General features: G+C 44.1%; 1 protein-coding gene across 12 annotated transcripts in view; it reads right to left on the reverse strand.

Annotated features, from left to right (window-relative positions):
- Positions 1 to 1,656: 1,656 nt before the first annotated feature.
- LOC147022147 (serine/threonine-protein kinase tousled-like 1) overlaps positions 1,657 to 23,675 on the reverse strand; it is a 262,868-nt gene continuing 240,849 nt past the window's right edge. For 11 of the 12 annotated variants that reach the window (XM_085892778.1, XM_085892777.1, XM_085892776.1 and 8 more), the window contains 5 exons: positions 17,203 to 17,244; positions 16,848 to 16,986; positions 8,284 to 8,395; positions 6,900 to 7,007; positions 1,657 to 4,304 (listed from right to left, as the gene is read on the reverse strand). In XM_085892778.1, the coding sequence (XP_085748904.1) occupies positions 4,131 to 4,304; positions 6,900 to 7,007; positions 8,284 to 8,395; positions 16,848 to 16,986; positions 17,203 to 17,244 (575 nt within the window). In that variant the 3' untranslated portion in view covers positions 1,657 to 4,130. The remainder of the gene's footprint in view (positions 4,305 to 6,899; positions 7,008 to 8,283; positions 8,396 to 16,847; positions 16,987 to 17,202; positions 17,245 to 23,675) is intronic. The other variant, XM_085892784.1, reaches the window with a different exon arrangement.

A 23,675-nucleotide genomic window follows, 5' to 3' on the forward strand; every position in this document is an offset into this window, starting at 1 on the left:
CCTCTAGCCACACCCTCTCTCCAGGCCACAGCCCCTCAGCTGACTGGGCGGGGCCTATCGTCCGGAGAGGAAGAAGAGGGAGCCTTTGCCACACCACCACTGTACGAACATAAAAACAGTCTCTTACACCTCCCGGCACACATGTAACGTCCATTTTACCACACAACCTATCTATACATGCATTTAATGGGGGATCTGAGCTAATCCTATATTTAGTAGTCCAATAAGGGCCATTTCCGTAACAATATATACTTGAGGGGATCAGTTTTAGCACCTTTTCTGTAATTTAGTGATGTTGGCTGATTTGCAAGCAGACAGAAGATGCACAAACGACGGTGAAAAGGGCACAGAGAGGATGTGCAAGAGCAGCAGAGCAGGTTTTCAGGACATGTGTGCTGATGCTGTCCGGTCTAGTGGCAGAGTCAGAGTCGAGGGTTGTCAGAAACTTCTTCAAAACTTAGGGGTTTTTTTCAGGTTATCTTTACATATTTATCTGTAACCGTTATGTCCCCACCCAGTTTATAATAATTATTAAACCTGCGTTTTCTCATTTTCTGTGGTTATTTAGTTGGACATTTCTCCAGCATCATAAATTATTTTTGGGGAGAAACAACATGCCAAAAATCTCGACACAAATATAACAATATTAATCTGTTGTTTAGGCCCACCCAAGCTATGCAGTCATGACAGGACAATTCAACACTTTATTAGCAATAAATTTCAGTTTGGGAATTAATGAAACTGTAAAAATATTTACTATCTCAATGTAATACTTCTTTAACATTGCACATTTTGTTCCCACTTTTTTGTGGGATCAGCTAAGGTCTTTCACAAACCTGATGACCAAGGTTGATGTTCAACCAAAGGCATGTGAGCAAAAATTTGTAATTTATTCAGGTTGCTGATGACAACTCACCTGCATTTCATGAAAGGCACTGACTGAAATATTTAATGACCACTAACTGAAGCTCACAGGTGGCATGCCCAGTTGAACATCCATCCGAGAGACCGCACACTCATTGATGCCTCATCTAACCTGTGAAACGCCAGGATGACAGTTTATAGCTTGTTGAGGATTTAAACCCAGGTTAGACAGCTCAGAGGTGAATGTGCCATCCTGCCAGCCCACTCCTTACTGTCCCAATACTTTTTGTAATAGTGTTTTTCAACGATGGATTTTCCTTTAGAAAACCGAGTGAGAATAAACGTTTTTAAAAAGGGCACCACCTCCCCAAAAAGGGCACCACCTCCCCCCAAAACACACTCCTCACTCCACCCAACCAACTTAAGAGAAAAAAGATTCAAAACCAAAATCCCTCCTGGGCAATAACTGCATTTTTTTTACACTTTATTAACCAGACTGACTAGGCAAAGCCAACTTGCATCGATTCATAAAAACCTAAAGTTTGCGACGTTCAACTCACACGCCCCCACAGGAAGGGAACTGCACGTACATCGTGAGGTCCACATTAAGTTTAAGGTATAATCGTAACCCAGTCATTCCAACAAATCAACGCAATGGTAAAAAAAAGTTTCAAAAACAGCAAGACATGGAAACCATTCAATCTTACAACTTCTCATTCATCCAACCTTTACATACCAGGTGGTGGGGCATTTGGAGGTGTCAGGCGCGGGCAATAATCTCCAACACTCGAGTACAGCGCCTTCAAAACTTTTTATTACAAACACTGAACTGAATGATGCTACAAGGAAATAAATCTATTTACAAAAAAAAACAAAAAACAAATAAATTCCTTTGTGAAATAGCCTTTACATTTGATTAGGAAGAGCAGAATTGGAAGGGAGATGTGACTGACAGGTTCTAGCAGCTTTTCTTTTTCTTTTTAAAACTGGGTCGCAAACAGCGGTTGTCATCTGGCAAGCGGTGTGCAGCCAGCCAGCAGCACTCGGAAACACACAAGTGGAATGAAACACGCTTGAACATGGATGTTGTAATTTTAAAATAAAAAAATAAAAAAAAATTTCAAACAGCAGGATGCATTCCGTTATAAGCTCCATGCACAGAACACGATATCTTTGTTGTTAAATCGACATATTGAGATAGATGAGAACAGCCTTCATTCTCTAAGAATTTTTTTTTTATTTAGAAAAACCACAATTCCCCCCTCCCACCGCCCTCTCCCCAAGAAGTCTCCTTGCCAGTCTCCAGAGCAGGATGGATGCAGCTAGTTCCACAGTATGTGCACGAGCATCAGTGGTCTTCCTCCATAATGCCGGGTCAGAACATCGGTTGCAAGGTACGAACAGAGTGGTACTGTGACTAAATGCGAATCACAGCGACTGGTAATGCAAAGCTTTCTACGAACAAGTGGATTACAAAACGACAGTAATCAGAATAAGAAGCTGCTGTTGCTGCCAGGCTGGCCATAAGATTAAGGGATCATTTGCTGCTTCGAGACTGCAACCCATGCCGGAAAGAAAAATGGACAGGCACTGGCAATGTGTTACAGGGGCCCAAAAGGGCCAGTCTTGGTCACTCGACAGGCCTTCAATAGCAAAAGCCAGCAAGGGGTCGCACCGTCAGATGCAAGCAGCATGTAAAGCACCGGTTCACCATTCATAACCAACTCGTCCGGCCGTGCATGGCATCGCTGCGTGCAAGTCGTTCCGAGACTTCGTTGGTAGAGCTAACCGCGATCGGCGAAGGCCCTCGCCTTAGGGTGATGCAACTGTGGTCATTTCGATCAAGCGAGCCCCCGCCCCCACAACCCCCAACCTGCACGAAATGAGTAGTCTTTGTGCTTTTGTTTCACCTTCGGAAATTAGCGTCGAAAAATGGCGCCAAAAATAATTCTGCAACAGTTAACACATTGTGTTCAAAATTGTAATAAACGCCCAAATGTTGCAAATTGTCTCAGTAATTAGTTTAACCAACAGCTCACATATATACATGCTTGCTTTGGAGGATGCCTATGACCACAAAAAAACAACTAGTTTGAGCAGCTTTAGTTTGGTAAAGCCAGACGTTTACATCCAGCCCCCGTGTTATAGTTATTTTCTCCCACCTCCTCTCACATTATAGTTATTTTCTCCCCCTCCCCTTCCCCACCCCTCCCCCCCCACTCCCACCAGAATGAGGCTATCCAATCATGTCGCATGAACAAGCATGTTGCCTTCTTGGAGGAGAGTTCCATCACAAATGGGTATTGCCATTTGGAAAGTTGCTACTGGCCAAATATCGTAGGCAGTGCTGCATCATGCGGGAAGGAAGTAGTGAACATTTTGATAAAATTAATTGAAGCAGGGACCAAAAGAATAAAGCCCCCATAAAACGAGCCATTTAAAAATATAACAATAATAATAATAATAATAATAATAATAAAACGTGGCAGCACCAGATCCGAGATGCCCCACCTTGCAGGGAGCCTGCCATTTCTGGGGTCCCACCCATAATAAGGGGAACTTTAACTACACTTTATACACAAGGATCGTAAAATTTCACAAATACGTCTTTTTCAAGCAGTTTGTCCAGGGTAAAATCAATCTAAAAGAAAAGAGCCCAAGTCCTCTGCAGTGGTAAAATAAAGCAACCATTTTAGCACTTAAAATAATAATAAAATAAAAAAATCCAAAAAAAAATCCACTTCTCTTCATGCATCAAGAATGGGCGAACGCATATCAAGTACTTTCAGCACACCATTTTCAGGACATGGGATATCCAGAATGAAAATCCCATGGAGAGATGAGCCTTCCAGGGTACGGTGTCCCCAAACTTTGGACAAGCAAAAAGCCTCCCTGGCACAGCAGCATCCGTTGGAACGTAATTTTTCCAGATACATGGCGGCCATGATGAAAGGTAAAGATGGCGACCTTTCACCGAGCTCCGGGCAATTCCTGGCCGAACAATACTGATACGGGTCCCATGGACAGCTGTGGTACCGTGGTGCTGTGCCCATGGTGACGGAAAACAATCTTAGGCCTCTGAGTGAGCTTTACGTTTCCGACAGAGGTGCTGTTTACCCACAGGCAGGAAACTCCTCCGACAGATGGGATGTGGAAAGCTCCAGCAAACCCGTAGCCTCATCCATTGATGAAGCAGGTTAACACTTAAGGGCCGGCAAGACCGCAGCACCAGCAGGCGAGTGGCTGAATCGATCCTCATCAAATTTCTAGTTGGAGTTACTGCTGTTGGAGGCAATGGCAGTGGTGGAGGAGGTAGGGAGGGTGGCTGTGCTTGCCGCTGGTGACTTGCGGATGTGAGGCTGGAGATATGGGTCATTGGCGAGCTGTAGCACATCAATGCGATCCTCCTTGCAGTACGCCAGGCAGCGGCGGATGAAGGCCTATGATTGGCAAAGTACATGATACACATCAGAAGCAGCGGTGCACTTCAGATCACTCGATAAAAAACTCACATAATATGTATGCATTTTATGAGACAACCAATGTAATAAGCACAATCCCCAAAGATCCCACTAGATCCCACTAATAGTGTGTAATCCCATTCTTCTTTCAGTCATTTATCTCATATACTAACAGGACCTCATGCAGAGAGAAACAGTGCTGTTGTGTTTTTGCCTTCACTAAAATGCATTTTCGACATTACCATATCATGTTGGATTAAGAATTTGGGGCACACATAAAAAAAGAAGAATTTTTTTTTAAATCTCGCTCACAAAGACATTGCTACGGGGAAGGTTATGTGGATGTACTGCTGATGCAGTACCCCTGTAGGTTGGAGTCAGATCATTTATTCAGGGTGCCGTCGATAGCTCGCCGACTCTTCACGAAGGACAATGTAGGATATTTAAGGTCCACCAACTAATGATGGTAGATGGGACGCCCAACTCAACGTCCATCCAAGGGACAGCACACGCATAGATGAATCACCCTGCCTGTGAAACACGAAGATGACAGTTTATAGCTGGGTCGGGATTCAAACCCAGCAAAGAAGCGAATGTGAATACATCCAGGCTATTCTGCCAGCCAGTGATGACGTTATTACTGACATGAGAGGTTCCGTGCCGCAGTTGCCCGCTGTGCAGTCGAAGAAGTCCTGCAACGTGGCTGGAACAAGATGGTAGACTTGTCCATACATCTCATAAAATTGAAACAAAACTAGTTGCCAGAAGGATGCAACCAAAGGTGCAGGGTGCTGAAGGTAGGTTCAACTTCCGAAACACCGACACTTGCATCCCATCGGTTCGGTGCAACTCAAATTTAATGGAAACGATTAAAAATCCTGGATTCAGCTTTAGGAACAGTCTAAAAAAAAAACACCTGACAATAACATTACATTTGAAAGACATGTGACGGAGAAAAGACAACGGACAAAGGGAGACGATTCCACGATTGGAAGAATAACAGGACGAATTAATTCAGGTGGGTGGGTAACCAGGCTAGACTTTGGGATGGTGAGCACGTGAGGTTTACTTGAAGAGGCCTCCAAGTGAGAGTTTTTTTGAGCACATCAAATCTTTGAGGCTAATGGCAACTTTGAAAGAGCTAAGTGCCTTTATGGCAAAGAGTGATCACTGTGTACATGTGACAACAATATCCCAAGCACTTCACAAGTGTGGCCTGTACAGTGGGGGTTTTTTTTTTTTTAATACAACATAATTTGTATTAACGTATTAACAACGCGGCTCGTATGAGAGCTAACACACAGAATGTACAAGGGGTAGGAGACAAGAGGGGCAAGGGAGGGAGGACAAAACAGTGGAGAACAGAGACATGAGGAGATCTGTGGAATGGAGAGGGATGGTATGGGATACACAGGGTAAACAAGATGAACGCTGCAGGGATTTTCAGATCCTTACAGTACAGTGACTTTCAGGAAGGAAAGCAGGGAATTTGAAGGTGGGTTTGGGGTGGATTAGCAGGGGTAGAAAAGATCGTGGTTTTGGATGGGGGAAGATAAGAGATGGTGGTGAACAGCTGTTTTGAAGACCTGGAGGGAATAGGGGGATTGAAGAGAGTGTGGGAGTTTGTTCCAAAGGCAGGAAAAAAGAGGAATGAGAGAGTGAAGGTGAGACACACCCTTCAGACTTGATACCCCTCAGACCCCTAAAACCACCAAGACCTCAAGACTCTTAAGAACCCAAGACTTATATGGCCTTTAATAACCTTTTGACACTTCAGACACCTTTAGATCCCTTCACCCTTGAGACCATATATACCCTTCAGACCTTTACACCCCTTAAGTCCCTTTAGACCATAAGACCATTTAGACCCCTCACACTCTTCAGACAGATTTTAGACAGCTTGGACCCCTGACCATTTTGAAGTTTAGACCACCTGACCTTTTTGACCCTATTTACATGCTTGAGAGATTAGACCCTTTTAACCCTTTCGACACTAACTAATATTGCAATGTACAATTTAGACCTTTAGAACATATAGAACCTTTTAAGCAAGCACTATGCAAGCATCTATAGTGTTCTTACAAAATACAGACTATACTTTTCAGCAAGTAATGCACAAACTCAACCCACCAAGGGGGTGGGTACTCTGCAAGTTGTTAACAAATGTGTTCTTGTCCCATACTCTTGGCAAAACACTTTCGAACCAGAAATTACTCTTTCATCAAGTTAGTCACTAAATTCGCTTCAGGAAAGATTGTACTCCATAAACATGGTGGGGATGGTCACAAGAAATGATCATTTGAAAACATCCCTACATCGATCTTTGAATAATGATCATCTCTATACAAGACGGTGTGTGTGTGCGTGCGTGCGTGCGTGCGTGCTTTGAAGATTGCACCATTTCATTGCATGAAACCCCTTTAAAACATTACAAATTAAAAGAAGGTTCATCAGACTTTAATACAGAACTGATTGCTGGAAGTAAAAAGCACAAGGATTTGTGATTTTATATTGCAGGCAGTTTTTCGGTTTTATTCCTCTTAAGAACCTTGGCGAATCAATTTTAAAACATACCTTCGCTTCATTCGATACCACTGGCTTTACAGAGAACTGCACCTCGGTAGCCCTCAATATGGTTTTTTCCTGCAAGATGTCCTGTTGAGACTGGTTGTGTCCAAAAGGCTGTGGTACAGAGAAGGATGAACAGCATCAGCATCCATCCCAAACGCAAGCACAACTCCATTTCTCTTCCCAGTCAGCAACAAACAAAAAGCAGTCAGAGACTGGTACTTGCAAAAACAGTTGCAGCAGCCTTGCCATTTGGACCTCAAAAATAATATGCTTCCAGCTCTTGATTGGTGAACCAATTCAGTGACCCAAAAAAGGAAGTTCTTTTCAAACTTAAAGTCAATTGGATGAAAATTGAAAATTTTGTGACCTTGACATTTGATCTATTCACCTCAAAAACAATAGGCTTCTAGCTTTTGACTACCTCTACTCGTTGGTTAAGTTTCATGAAGATCAGTGTGGAATTGCAACCTGTAGGAAATAGACAGACAGACAGACAAACAGACAAACCAATATACTTGCGACTCTTCGATTTCACAAGTAACAAACAAATCACCTGTGCTCGGATGTGTCGGAAATACATTTCTTTTATGGAATGGATCAAACAACAAAAATACGTTTGAGAGGAATTGCATGCTGTTGTTGAATCTGGGTGAACGGTGGCTTGAAGTTCAGGTTAAAATAATCTCAACAACAGAAACTATAACAAACCAGTATGACATTGCAATTAAGAAATAATGACGCAAACTTCAAAACCAATTCACTATCGCAAGATGATTTTAAGAACAGAGATGACTCAAGATTTTGCCACTATTTGCAAGTGATCTTCATCACCCAAAATCTATGGATTGCAACTTAATGGCACAAGGTGAGGCTGCACTGAGTCTGAAGTGGCATCATTTTATCTTTGGTCTTATAATGTGTGAATATGCTGTGGCTTTATCTACAACAATCAGAACCTCAAATAACTCTTTTTAAACAAGCCATCAACATTTCCAGAAAGCAATTTGAACAATTTTACTGCAATTTCATTTACACAATATGAAACACGACTTGATGCAGAAAAATCCAATTTTTCCACATTACTCTGCCTTCCTTTCTACAAAATATTAACAATGTGACTATTCACATTATATGTGCATGTCTTCACAAACTCTTCACTTATCTTTCAATTTTAGGCCTTTTCAAGGATGAAAAGCTCGATCTATTCTCCCAGCCTCGATTGCGTCGCCGTCTCTATGTGTATATTAAAATATCTATCTACATAGCACTTGCATTACACTGTTGCAATTAAGACCACTGGCAATTATCAAAATTAAAAAAAAATTAAATTAAAGTTTTTTTCCTTAAAAAAAATTAATTTGCTTTAACCGAGCGCATTTGACCCCACCTTGCGACCGTAGAGGCACTGGTAGAAGATGACGCCAACTGACCATACGTCGACCTTGTTGGAGATCTTAGGAGGTTCCTTGCCAACAACGAAGCACTCGGGAGGCAAGTACCTGTGGCAGGAGAGCACAAATCGTCAAACTCACCAGTTATTTTTTCCACCATCCATGGTCCACCACAAGTAGTTATTTGACCTTCCACCCACTCCCAGAACATTAGTCTTTATGAGGAAATAGTAAAATATACATTGACCTGAGAAACAATTTGACCACTGCACACTTAAAGTGCAGGTAAAATGAATTTTGGTTGCATAATTTTTTTTTTGAGTGAATCAACGAAACAGAAAAGTGCCAGAGAATATTTTTAATGAAAAAGTGAAAAACTCATCGGAAATTTAAGTGTTCCTTGGCTCAACTACAATCAAGGAGCAGCAAAAGGAATGACATCAGAAGGGAGGAGATTTCTGGCACTTACAAATCAAGTATACCAGAAATGGAGTTATATAAAAGGAATATAACCACAACAACTTTAAACTAACATTCTCAAAGGCAATACAATGAATATGTTCGAAAACAGTATGCTTGTAATCCTTTGAAATTGTAACAGCCAAAGCGAGGCGACACAAATGTTCAGTGGCATGGCCTCAAAGCTAAAAAATGCAATGCAACGATGATCGAATACCAACGAATACTCAACCAGTCAAAAGTTTTAGAACACCCCCATTTTTCCAGTTTTTACTGAAATTTAAGCAGTTTAATATTTCAATGTACTGTGGAATTAAAGCAAAGAACAAATAAACAATTGCAGATAAAAAATAAATCATGGAATCATTTTGTTGAACAAAATTTAATCGAAATTTTTGACTCATCAAAGTAGCCTCCTTTTGCAGATATAACAGCCGAACATACTCGTGGCATTCTTTCTTCAATGGAAATGAAATATTGTTCGGAAAGTTCTTCCCAACACTGTTGCAGAAGTTCCCACAAATGTGTTGCACTTGTCCGTTGCTTTGCTTTCACCCTTCTGTCCAGTTCATCCCAAACCAGCTCGATGGTGTTTCAGTCTGGACACTGTGCTGGCCATTCCATGATTTGAAGCCTACCGTCTTGTTCTTTTTTCTTAAGGTAGTTCTGACATGGCATGGAGGTATGTTTTGGGTTGTTATCTTGCTGTAGGATGAAACCCTGACCAACTAGGTGCAGACCAGAGGGTATTGCATGGTGCTGCAAAATGCTGTTGTAGCCCTTTTGGTTCAGGGTGCCAGTCACTCTGTCAAGTCACTGACTCTGGATCCAGCAAAAGAGCCCCAGATCATCACGCTTCCTCCTCCATGTTTGACAGTTGGTATCACACACTGAGGAACCATCCTTTTGCCTTCTCAGGTCAGGTCAGATATGGGAGCATGTGCCCGAACAGTACGTCGCTGCGTCCACTTTCCACTCCAGGAGCCTCCGTCTGGCAATCCCCCAGGCAGATGCCAGGCCCATCCCCATCTCCTTGAGATGCCGGTCAACCTGCTGCAACCACGAGGCACGTGGTCAGCCCATTGGCCTCCTCCACTCACGAGACTCCCTCACTGAGAGATTCTGGTGAGCAGGATCAGCGTCAGGAAAACGAGCCACATGTCCATACAGCCGCAGCTGACGCTCACGGACTATGCAGGTAACAAATCACATCCGAGTCTCTCTCAGCCACTGCTCGTTGGACACAAAATCCAACCAGCGATAGCCAAGGATTCTCCGAAGAGACCTGGTACCAAAGGAATTAAGTCTCCGTCTCAGATCCTTGGTCAGAGTCCAAGTCTCACATCCATAGAGCAAGACTGGAACCACCAAGGACCTGAATAACTCGACTTTCGTCCTCCCGCAAAGGTACCAGCAGCGCCACACCCCATGATCCAGTGAATCCATGACTCCCCAGGCCCGACCCAGACGTCTATTGACCTCTGACTCACAGCCAGCAGAGACATGAATATCACTGCCAAGGTCAGTGAATCTCTCCACAACCTCAAAATCCTCACCACAAACAGACACAGACAGGACAGTAGCATCCATTATGTCATTGAAAGCCGAGATCTTCGTTTTGACCAAAGAAACCCATAATCCCAGCGGCTCCGACTCCTCATTCAGCACCTCGAGGGCCCCCAAAAGGATATCTAAACTCTCCACAAAGATGACTGCATCATCTGCGAAATCAAGCTCCGAGATCCTGACATTCCCAAACGATACACCGCAGCTTGATCTCTCTGACATCCTCCCGAGAATCCAGTCATTACAAGTGCTGAAAAGTGTGGGGCTAGTACACACCCCTGATGAACTCCAGTAACAACTGGATATATGTCAGAGATGGTACCACCACATTTCACAGCACTCTCAGTACCAGAGTAGAGTTCAGACATCAGATTGATCAGTTTTGGTGGCACCCCACGAAGACCAAGAATCCTCAAGAGGGCATCCCGATTCACTGAATCGAACGCTTTACAAAGATCAACATAGGCTGCAAGCAGCCCCTGCCGAAACTCTCGTCTGCGTTAGGTGAGGACCCGAAGAGCAAGGATACGGTCAATCGTTGACCTCTTTAGTGTAAAGCCTGACTGCTCTGGACGCTGGTGATCAAGCAGATGGTGGCGAACCCTATCAATAATTTTCCAAGCAAAGACCTTGCCCGGCACTGAGAGCAGCGTCACCCCTCGGTAGTTGTTTCAGTCTTGGCGATCACCATTCCCTTTCCAGAGAGGGACAACAAGGCCCCTCTTCCAATCAGTTGGGATGATGCCTGTGTTCCAGGCAGAGCACAAAACTGCATGCAACGTCATGAGTGCAGCATTTCCATCAGCCTTTAGAAGTTCAGCATGGATGCCACAGATCCCTGGAGCTTTATTCCGTTTCAACCGGTTCACCGCAGCCCGTGTTTCCACAAGCGAAGGTGGACCACAGTTGATTGGAGGGTCAGCAACAGGGATTGTAACACCCTTGACATCCAACTCCACAGCTGGTGGATCAGCCTGGTACAACCACTCAAAGTAACCGGCCCAGCGGACCTTCACTTCAGACTCCTCTGTCAAGAGCCTACCACTCTCTGCTCTAACTGCAGTGCTCCGAGGGATGGGCTTGGATGAACGCAATGCGCGAATTCCCCTGAAAGCGGGATGAGAATCACCTGTCCACAGGTGATGCTCTTCCCCCTCACATAGGCCTCCTTGTCCACCCTTAGTGCACGTACAGTTTTACGCCTCAGCTCCCTGAACAGCTCAGCTCTGCCATTCAGCCTGGCCCTGCAACTCTGGTCAATTGTATCCAGTGTCCCTTCAGAGACAAAATTCTTCTTTGCCCTGCGGTGAGTTCCAAGACATCTACCGGCAATATCAAGGACGGTGGTCTTGAAGGCACTCCACAACTCTTCAGGACCCCCCAAAGCATCCAGAAGACCCCCCAAATGTCCACTCAGCCTATTCGCAAACCCCTCAGCTACCATCTCATCCTTGAGCTTGCCAAAATCCAGCCTAGGCTGGGATGGTACCATTCTCCCGGATTTAAGGTGCAGCTTTAGAATTGCTACAACAAGCCGGTGGTCAATATTGAGGAACTGAGCACTCCGGTAGACCCTGCAGTTCTGGATCATCTTCCAGTGACCATCAACGAGGACATGGTCAATCTCCTTTGCCACACCGTCAGCGTTGGAATACAAAGTCCAGCGATGAGCTTGTGGGTGCTGAAACCATGAACCGGCCACCCTATGTCCATGACTTCTTGCAAAGTCAAGGAACTTAGTGCTATTCTGGTTCATAGTTCCTGACCCATGGGGACCAACACACACCTCATAACCATCCCTATCAGTTCCAGTCGATGCATTGAAATCCCCTAAGATTAGAAGTGTATCTCGTGCTGGGCACTGATCAACCACAGACTCGAGCCTGGCGTAGAATGCATCCTTCACGGTGAGATCACTCGCCTCAGTCGGAGCATAAACAGAGACTAGGGAAATGACACCAAAGGAGTGACGAATCCTTAGTCTCATAATACGCTCGTTGACCGGTGTTACCTCAATTATCATTGGGGTCAGCTTATTGGACACTGCTACAGCAACTCCTTGAGTATGGTAACCATAAGAGCGACCAGACCAATAGTAGGTGTAACCACCCACCATTATCTCGCCGCAATCCGGTCTCCGAACCTCAGAGAGTGCTGCAATACCGATGTCCAAACGCTTGAGCTCAGATGATAACAGACAGGTGATCATCCTCTTAGGGATAGGACATTCCAGGCATCCACCCAAAGGGACCACCTCAGGTTAACCCAAGGAGACCGCCGTCTGGTGGACGACACCTCAGCACCACTCCGACACACTCTCCCGCAATCTGACCCTGGAATGTTACCCCGTGGTTTCCCTCCTATCATCAAAGATTGGGGGTCCCGAAGGCTTTGCCCCAATCCCGTCATCCGGTGAGCTGCCCTGCGAAGGGAAGCTGCACAGGAGGTACTCCCACGGAGTGGGTTTTCAGATTTTTTTGCGTTTTTGTGTTTTGCGGAATGAAGGGTTTTACGGTGGCAGGAGTGCAAATCCTGCTACCAGCAAATCCTTTTTTGCCTTCTCGATGGCGTACAAAAACCCTGCGTGATGAACTGAAGATTTCAAATTTTGATTCATCGGTTCATAAGACCTTCTTCCAGTTTTCAGGAGTCCACTGGCGGTGCTTCATGGCCCAGACAAGCCTCTTTTTCTTATTTTGCCATCTTCGCAATGGCTTTCTTACTGCCACTCGACCTGTCAAACGTGCAGCTCAAAGTTTTCTCTTCACAGTTGAAACTGAGACTTCCTTACTTCGACCAGTGTTAAGCTGTTCTTGAAGCTGCTGTCCTGTGAGCCGCCTATCACGCAAGCGGTTGACTCTCAGAAACTTGTCTTCTGATTGTGTTGTGGCTTTGGGTCTGCCAGACCTCTTCCTGTCAGAGTTTCCTCCAGTTTCCAAGTGCCTTTTGATGGTGTGGAAACTGTACTCACTGACACCTTGGCTGCTTTGCAATTTCTCTGAAGGAAAGACCTTCTCTTTTAAGAGTTATAATGGTCTGTCTGTCTTTCTTTGTTAATTGTCTTTCTCTTGCCATTATGATAGCAATATACTACTTCCTGCAGTGCAATATTGTCCAAATAATGCTTCAGAGGGTGCAGCAACACAGTCTGTTCCAACACTGCTGTTATACAGACAGAGGGTTTGTAACTAATCAACAAAAGTTGGGACACCTGTAGGAATTGTTTGCATCAACTTTCAAGGCTTAATTTACCTCCATTGCTGCAGAACAGCTGCAGTTGCTAACCCATTACTTGTTCCCTGAAAACGGCCTTTTTTAACAACTCTGAAATTTACATTATTTTTCAGTTTTTGGTGACCTAAACCTTTTTTTTTAATCTCTGGCAGTTTACTGCTTACCTTTGTACCATGTCAGGTTATTCACTGGACTTGAATTGCTTAAATTTCAGTAAAAACTGAAAAATGGGGGTGTTCTAAAACTTTTGACCGGAAGAGTCTGCTTTATGTCGAGTGTCAGTTGCGGTTGGTGGTTTGAACCCTGGCCAAGTCAAACCAAACACTTTTAAAATGGTACGTATTGCTTTCTTGCTTGATGCTCAGTATTTTAAAAATTTCCATTTAAAAAGGATAAAGCACAGAAACAACCATGGTTGGTAACTAGGCTCGCAAATTAGGATCGTCGGGCCTAATTATCTCCTTCGTTGTGGTTTCTTGGAAGGGAAATCTGATTCATTTCTATTATTATTGTTATTATTTAAGGGCCACAATTATTCCATCGTTCTTGTGGGGTTGGCTGGGGGAAGTTATAGGCCCAGGTCTTTCATGAACCGACTGGCCAGGCCAGACATTCGATTAAGGAGCTGGGGCAGGAATTTGTAATTTGTTCAGGGTGTCTGCGATAGCTCGCCTACTCTTCACGATGGACACCGTGGAATCTTTAACATGCACCAACTAATGTCGGCAGACGGGACGCCAATTTAACGTTCATCCGAGGGACGGCACACACACTGATGAATCATCCTGCCTGCGAAACATGGGATGACAGTTTATAGCGAGGGCGAGATTCAAACCCAAGCAAGACGGCTTAGAGGAGTGTGTGTACCTCTCGGCCATCCTCCCAGCCCCGTTAAGTGGAATATTTATCATGACAAAATAAAAAGCATTTATAATCATGTGTTCAATCCATCGTTGAATGATTAATGTTCATATAATGCAAAATATGTCGTTTGAAATAAAAATGCATCATTTTAGCGAACAATTTAGTTAAAGGAGGTCTTGCGGCCAATAGAGTTGTTTGAGGGTCAGACCTGCGGCCCTCTGATCAGTTGAGGTTGCCCATGCAGCACGTGTGATTTTCGTGGTGTTTTGCAGACATTTTAAATTTCAAGTAAGGCAGAATTTATTGTTTGGAGAAGCAAAGACTTAAAATATGTATATATATATATATATATATATATATATATATATATATATATATATATATATATATATATATATATATATATATATATATATATATATATATATATATATATATATATATATATATATATATATATATATATATATATATATATATATATATATATATAAATATATATATATATATATATATATATATATATTATTGCGGATTTGGAAAGCTATAGCACTCAACATTCAGGTCCTTTAGCTCAGTTATATCGGTAAGTACATGTTGCCAGTTAGGGTCCCGACCCTAGTCTAATGGGTAGTTAAATGTTCCTGTGCTGTGAAGTTGTTTTAATAGTCAGGTTTTCTTTCCGTTATTTTTACACCACCGACTGCACCGCCGACCACACCGCATCACCTCGCTTCCTTCACCTCGCCCTGGCCAATGTTAGGGGTGGGCAGAGCCCTGCAGAGACATGTTGCTCAGCTTCCTGTGACAGGGGCGGGTCCAAGTGATGTCACCATGCCACCGTGGCCAACGGCGGGGAGCCGGCGTCTTCCACGCTCTGCCTCCGACCCAGCACTGTTACCATTAAACACGCGGTCTGAGGTGAAGCCGTAGGCGGAGCCACAAACGCCCCCCCGCTGGAGACTCCGCCCAAGGGAGGGAGTGCCCCGCCCACCACGCGCCTGTCCAATCGGGAGCGGACAAGGAGTCACATGGGGCCTCCGGTCCAATTGGAGGGCGAGTGGAGAGGAGAGAAGCGTTCGTTGAGCGGGAGGGGGCCGGTATAAGGTGTGTCCTGAGGAGATTATCGGAGTCGACTCTCTTGGAGTTGTTCACGGGTCGTTCATTTCCTGCTTGTCTTCTCCCGCTTCTTCTCTGCCCGGCTCATCACCTTGGCTTCTGGAACGACCTCGTCCCGGTTCCAGAGCTTCGTGTCGTCGCCTTCCACCTGGCTGGTACGGCGACACCAGTCTCAAGACCAGGGGACGTCCAGCTGCGCGCTCGTGGCCAGGTAGTCAGCCACGCCTGGCTCACAGCCGGTCTGTCCTCCTCGGCTGGAGAGTCTCAATAAAGGCCATGGAGGTCCACTTCTGTCTGGGTGTGCGTGTGTCTGTTTGTGGCGCCAGTCTGTTAAGTAGTGCATTGTATAAGTGTTTTGCCTGTACATACGTGCATTGCTTGATAGTCGGTATAAATCTGCTCTTATGTGCTTCCCTTATTCCCTGCCTATTATAAATAAATACCCCCAATTGTTTAAATGTACTCAGCTCGTTGTGTCATTTCTCCATTGACTGGGTGTGTCGTGCGTGGGAAAGTGAGCAGCCATTGCTGCTGTAACAGAGTAACAGGATAATCGGGCCGGCAGAATTCGGCAATTATAAAACCGCTCGGCATCGCACACGGAACGGGCTCGCTTCCGTACGAGTTCCGCTGAGGGTGAAGTACCCCGGTAGCTGGATCACGCGGGTACTTAGCTAAGTTGAAGTTGGCAATTAACCCCACCCAATGTGATCTACCCATTGGCGTATTTCGGTCCAAAATAACCAGGACCCACCTTCCTCGGACGTTTCCGGCCGGCGATCTGTAATTCCGGGCGATCGAGCCGAGACGACCCCACTGCTCCATCGAGGGTTGTGCTCGTGGCGATGCGCCGGCGAAACCACAACAATATATATATATGTATATATATATATATATATATATATATATATATATATATATATATATATATATACACATATGTGTATATATATATATATATATATATGTATATATATGTATATGTATATATATACATATATATATGTATATATGTATATATGTATATATATATGTATATATATATATGTATATGTATATATATACATATACATATATATATATATACATATACATACATATATATATGTATGTATATATATATATATATATATATATATATATATATATATATATATATATATATATATATATATATATATACATATACATATATATACATATATATATATATATATATATATATATATATATATATATATATATATATATTTATACATATATATATATGTCCCTACCGACTGTGGTTGTCCTGATGGAAAAGATTCCTAAGACTTACCAGTAAGTACCTGCGCCCTGTGACGTCAGGTCCATGCCATCCACAGAGTTGTAGTTTTCATCGTCCATGATCTTGGACAAGCCAAAGTCTGTGATTTTTATCTCGCCACATGACTTGCCATCCACCAGCAGAATATTTCCTGTAGAAAATAAATAAATTAAAAATGAAATGCCCCAGGGTCTCATCAGACGAGCATACACAAGCTTCAAAAGACATGAAGCTATTCTCAGCCACAACCAAGCAAGGAAGGCAAACTTAAAGCATCGCCATTGCAAGTATAACATCAAAAAATGATATTTTAATGAGCTCCAAACAACTGCTGCATCATTAAATTATCATTTATTTGATCTTGTACCTGCAATCAAAGATGCTTTAAGCTGGCCATCCTGGCTTGGTTCTTTGATAATAGGCAATTTGGAGGGGGAAAGGGAGGAGGAAGAGGGGTGGAGGGATTAAAAAACATCGGCATGGGGGACTTCAAAAGCAAGAGGCTCAAATATTTACACATTTCTATTTGTTACAAACTGAAGTGGTTTCATATAAAATATAACTTTAACACTGAAAATCACAGCATGCTCATGTAAATCTTATGTGACAAAAGAAAACAGCATAGTTGGGGCAGGTTTCTGCCTTTTCAACACTATCCTATTCCCCTCAGTTAAAATAAACTTCCACTCAAATACTATCTTGTTCTGCCTTCTACCTGTCATTCCTGTACATCCCTCCCTCCCTTTCATCTATCTTTCCTCTATCAGGTAATGATTCAAACCATATTCATAGTTTTGAATAATGAGACTCAAAACTTCCAGTTCAGGGGTTGGCCACGTGTCGGTCAGATCCACAGATGCTCCTTCCACCTGAATCAAAGTTAAGTTTTCCAAACAGGACTTGTCGTGGTTCTGTTATATTTTCGGCCATGTGCTGTTTGCATTTCATCAAAAATTTTAAGTGATAAATCGTACCTTGTTGTCAGTATTGTTAAATTAGTTTTTTTCATGCAGACTTGGCCTTCTTGGATAGCCAGGAGCTAATCGTCTCAGCTTTGAGGTTGTCTTGTCATTTTTCTTTTAATTTTCCAAAAATGTTGTCCTTTCTGCCTTTTCAACAGTATCCTATTCCCCTCAGTTAAAATAAACTTCCACTCAAACACTATCTTGTTCTGCCTTCCACCTGTCATTCCTGTACATCCCCTCCCTTTCCTCTATCATTTTCTTAATATCTTCACTGAAGAAAATGCTTATTACTTCCTCCTTTAAAAGCTTATGAAAATGTCTTAAAATGCTTCAATGCTCTTATTTTTCTGGCATCAGCACACCATGTGTTCCTCTTTATTACGATATATTCTCTCTTCTTCTTCACAGGGCATATTTTGCAAAACTGTCTCTGGAGAGGTTGTCTGCACACAACAATCAAATTCCCTTCAGGTTATTTTGCAGTGTCAAACCCCTCTGTGTCAGTACCCTCCCCCACATATCTGACCAGCCCAAATCCTTCCAACCCCACATATCCGACCAGCCCAAATCCTTCCAACCCCACCCCTTCTACATGTTCCCCCCTTCTGTAACCCCCATCACCGAACCCTCTCCAAGCTTCTCACCCTCGGCTTCCCCTCGTGCCATCAAAACTCGGCTTCCCCTCGTGCCATCAAAACTCGGCTTCCCCTCATGCCGCCAAAACTCAGCTTCCCCCGTCCCATCAAAACTCAGCTTCCCCCCGTCCCACCAATTGTGTGTTCCTAGTTCGGTTTTCTTTCAAAATTTGTACTATTTGGTAAGTTTTCATCGGTCTTGTCATATCGGGTTTCCCTGAGGCCTACCCATCTTCCCACTTATGTACATGATCGTGTTTATTTGTATTTTCTCCTTATTACCATCAGTTTATATTTTCTCCACTTTTCCCTCCACCCTCATTCTATCCCTCCCAACTATATCCTCTGTTTCATGTCTTAAAATATAAAAAATATACAACAAAAAAAAAACCTTTTCCCTTCTCACCTTAGACCCCACGTAACCGCATGACTTCCTCCACCGACTCTTCTTCCTTCTTAATATTCACTCTCTTCCCTGCCAATCCCACTATAATCGTGAAGGTATTCATCACACACCTTCATGACCTTTGATTCAAATTTTTCTTTTGCTCTCCCCCCCCCTCTTTCCTAATCACCCCCCAAAAACTGTCTCTTACTTCAACTTCTTCTCTCTGCCCAGTTCTTCTTCTTCAAATTCTTGTGTTCCTTTCATCCCATGAAAATTGACCTTTCTTTCATCCTGTGTCTAAAAATTCCATTTGTTACAATGCTTCCTTTCTCCACACTGTCACTTCTTCTGCACTCCCTCCATCTTCCAATGTATTTAAATGAATCTCAGACCGACACATTTTTTAAATCCCATTTTCCAATACTTGTTCGTCTTCCATTATTAATCGTTCTTCTTTTCCAACTTCAGTGCAAATTCATCCCACCTCCTTAAATCTACCTCCTCCTAACTCGTCACCTGTTATACCCCCGACTTACTCCACCCATTTTGCCCCCCATCCGAGAATCTCTCCACTGTCCTCTGCCGTACTGACAGTTCCCCCTCTGGTATCCCAAACTGTATGGTTTTCAAACATCTGTGAGCTCCATTCCAAACTTACAAATGTCTCACACATTCATTCAGCACACTCCTCAATATCTCGAACACGCTCTCTCTTTCCTCTCATTACATCTCCCCCTCTTCCCACCCACTCAAATCTTGTTCTTCCCCCTGCCTGGTCCCACCTCTACCATACCACCATCCAGTATCATCCTCCCCCTCTCCCCACCCTCCCTTCTCTTCTCCCTCCTAGCCCATGACATGCCTGTTCTCATCGTCTCCCCTCCCTCTCAATTCAACCGCTTCCTCCCTCTTCAAAGCAAACTTCACTCTCTCCCCCACTCCCCAAGCTTCCCCCTAAACCCTTCTCAAAAGCTCCCCCTACACCTTTCTTCCTCAATTCTCTCCCAAATAGCTCAACTCACCCCTCCCCTTCAAATGTCTCCCGTCACCCCTCCCCTTCAAATGTCTCCCGTCACCCCTCCCCTTCAAATCTCTGCCGTCACCCCTCCCCTTCAAATCTCTCCCGTCACCCCTCCCCTTCAAATCTCTCCCGTCACCCCTCCCCTTCAAATCTCTCCCGTCACCCCTCCCCTTCAAATCTCTCCCGTCACCCCTGCGCTTCAAATCTCTCCCGTCACCGCTCCCCTTCAAATCTCTCCCGTCACCCCTCCCCTTTAAATCTCTCCCGTCACCCCTCCCCTTTAAATCTCTCCCGTCACCCCTCCCCTTCAAATCTCTCCCATCACCCCTCCCCTTCAAATCTCCACTTTCCCTCCCCTTCAAATTCCCCCACCCCACTTTCCCTTCTCAAAACTGCCTCCCCCTCTTCCCACCCCCTCAATTTTCGTTCCTCCCCCCACCCACTCCCATCTCCACAATACCTCGACCCAGACTCATCCTTCCCCTCTCCCTACCCCTCCCTTCTCCCTTCTCCCCCATGGCTGTGCCTGCTCTCATCTCCCCTCTCCCTCAAAGTTTCCCTCTCACCCTGAAACCGATATATAGCACGGTATCTCAAAAAGTTGTGGACGGATTTGGATGAAACGTGGTGGACATGTTGGGTGTGCCGCAAGGACAAATTGATTCGATTTTGGTGAAGATCCGAATTTGGATCTCGATACGATAATTGTTTAATTTTAAAACTGATTCTTCACCATTGAGAGATAGGGCCAAAAATGATATACTGTAGTACTGTCTAGCATGATATTTCAAAAATGTATTGGGCCCGATATGTTCTCGTGGATCAGGGATGACGTGGCAGAGGTATGAGCTCCACCGAGTGCCCTTCTAGTTTATCCGTGTGTTGTACTGTCCACCAAACAGTGATGACTCCAATTACATCTCGCTCGCTGAAAACATGGACCAAATTTGATCCACTCATCCAAACTCTCACTTCCTCAATTGCGGTTCCAATTGCCATCATGCCAGGTGGCTGGGTATGGATACCACTCTCACCTGCTATGGCACTTCAACAAAGAACGTCTGTGACACTATTGGGACTGACACAATCTGTCAACTTCCCAACCTGGATCTCAACCAACATCACTCCACCTCTTCTGGATTTGATTTTGGCCAATTTGCCAGAAAACGTCTGCTGTTCTTCTTCTGCTCCAATCGGTTCATCTGACCATATTCTTGTCAAAGCAGACATCTCTCTGGCTGTTATTAGAGAACTACCTCAGTGCCAACGAGTTTGGCATTTCACTCATGCCAACTGGCAGGTCTTCAAGCAGCCATTAAACTTCTAGACTGGTCTCCCATGTCTACTTCTTCCAAAATCAACACGTCCTGGGAATCCTTTCAAAGAAACGTGCTCTCTCACATGCACAGATTTATCCCATCTCGTCTTCAATTGTCCAACCCTTCCTCCCACCCATAATACACTGAAGCTTGTGGCGAGGTTGTTGCCCTGAAACAACTTGTCTTCGCCTCATGGAAGACAAATCCTACTGAAGGCAATCTCATTTCCATCCACAAAGCTTGGAACCAGTGTGTCTACCCTGAGGAGAGCCAGGAAACAACATCTTTCTAATCTCAAGTCTGAACTCTCAAACCTGTCTCCCTTCTCCAAATCCTGGTAGCATGCAATCAAATTTGTTTCTGGTGCATGTTTCCCCTCCGCCCCATCCCTTACTTCAAATGTCTGCACAGCTGACACTGCACGTGAAAAGGCTGAATGCCAAAACGCTATTTGCTTCGAAATCTTGTGTCCCAAGTCCATCACTTTCCTGGACTCTGTGTCCTTTGTGTCCTGACAAGGTGAAAAGCTTTCTGTCAAACCTCGACTCAGATTCTGCAACTGATCCAGATGGCATCAGCCTTCGTGTTCTAAAATCGTGCTCTGATGCTCTTGTTCATCCTTTCGCTGTTCTATTCACCCTCTCATTTACTCAACGTCATCAACCATCTGTTTGGAAATCAGGAAACATTACCGCTCTGCATAAAAAGGTGCACAAAACTGATCCCTGCGACTGTTTTTCTCTTTCCTGTTTATCTCTTGCTGATGACTCCACCCTCTGCCGTACCACCTGTCATCCCTCAGGTCAGCAAGCAGCAACCTTTTCACCCTATACAGATCTGGATAAAATCACAAACTGGTCCAACATGTGGAATATATCTTTCAATCCAGACAAATCTCACAACCTCATCATGTCTCCCTGAAAGGACCATCTGGAACCCCCACCACACCATCTACTTTCTCAACAATCCCCTTGAAAGAGTCCTATCTGCCACGATCTTTCCTGGGAAAGCCACATCTCCAAGCAGGCTTCCAAAGCCAGTTGCCGGACTGGGAATCCTCTGTCGTGCAAAGTCCTTCCTCGGCCCACCTGAGCTCCTGACCACATACAAAGCTCTCTTCCGCAGTCTGATGGAGTACTGCTGCCCCCTATGGGGTGGTGTTCCTGTCTCACACCTAGCTTGACTTCATGCTGTGGAAACCAAGGCTTTTCGGATCACTGGTATCTCCCGTGATGAAGCTTCGTATTTGGCTCTCTCACTTTCTCACGGGAGGCAGGTCGGTTGTCTTTCTGTCTTCTACCATCTCCTCTCTGGCCTTGCCCCTCCCCCCCCCCATCCGCTGTGTGATCTGTCCCCCCTATATTTCCTCAGGGCCTTCAAGGTCCACCAAAAACACCCTTCTGGTGAAACTGCCAAAATCAAGAATCACTGATCACCTTCACTCTTTCATTCCTCTTTTTCCCCACCTCTGGAACAAACTCTCACACTCTCTTCAATTCCACTCCTCCCTCAAGGTCTTCAAAACAGCTGTTCACCACCATCTCATATCTTCCCCCATCCCAAATCTTGATCTTTTCTACCTCCGTTAATCCACCCCAAACCCACCACCTTCAAATTCCCAATTTTCCTTCCTGAAAGTCCCTGTTGTACCATCTTGTTTATCCCATGTACCCTGCTCCATCCCTCTCCCTTCCACAGATTTCCTATTGTCTGTGTTCCACACTATTTCATGCTTCACTCTCCTGCCCATCTTGTCTCCTGCCTTGTTGCATGCTTTTGTGTATTAGCTCTTACACGAGCCTCGACAAGGGATACAAAAATAATAATAATAATAATAATAATAATAATAATAATAATAATAATAACAAGTGGTGCCAAGCACAACAAATCCCGCCCATTTATTGACGAAGTTATGAGCGAAAAACGATTTTCACCTTTTCGTGACCTGACCTTGACCTTTGACCTAATTGGACCCAAAAGTTAATGGGGTCGTCTGAGGTTCATTACCCACCTGTGGATACAACTTGACAGTGTTTGAGCCAGCCGTTTTCCCCGTAAAGTTGTATTTTCGTAACCATATTTTAGTTTTAATGGACAATTTGTAATTTTGACCGATGACCATGACCCCCAAAACTTCGGACCCTACCGATCTTCACAAATATGCATTTTACACTATAGGAATGGGTAGGATTATAAGTGACAAATAGAATAAGGTTCACTATAAGCTTAGATTGAAGTAAATCAGATCATTTTTGACGAAGTTATGAGCGAAAAACGATTTTGATCTTTTTGTGACCTTGACCTTGACCTTTGATCCAATTGGACCCAAAAGCTAATGGGGTCGTCCAAAGTTCATTGCCCACCTGTGGATTAAATTTGATAGTGTTTGCTAAAGCCGTTTTGCCGTAAAGTTGCTAACAGACAGACAGACAGACAAACAAACAAACAGACAAACAAACCGGACGATTACAATATCCCACCCCCTCCCTCCGGGGGGTGGGATAATAATAAT

Source organism: Eptatretus burgeri, chromosome 8 (assembly GCF_056783735.1).
Source record: "Eptatretus burgeri isolate ZD-2024b chromosome 8, Ebu_testis_v1, whole genome shotgun sequence".
Classification (NCBI taxonomy): domain Eukaryota; kingdom Metazoa; phylum Chordata; class Myxini; order Myxiniformes; family Myxinidae; genus Eptatretus; species Eptatretus burgeri.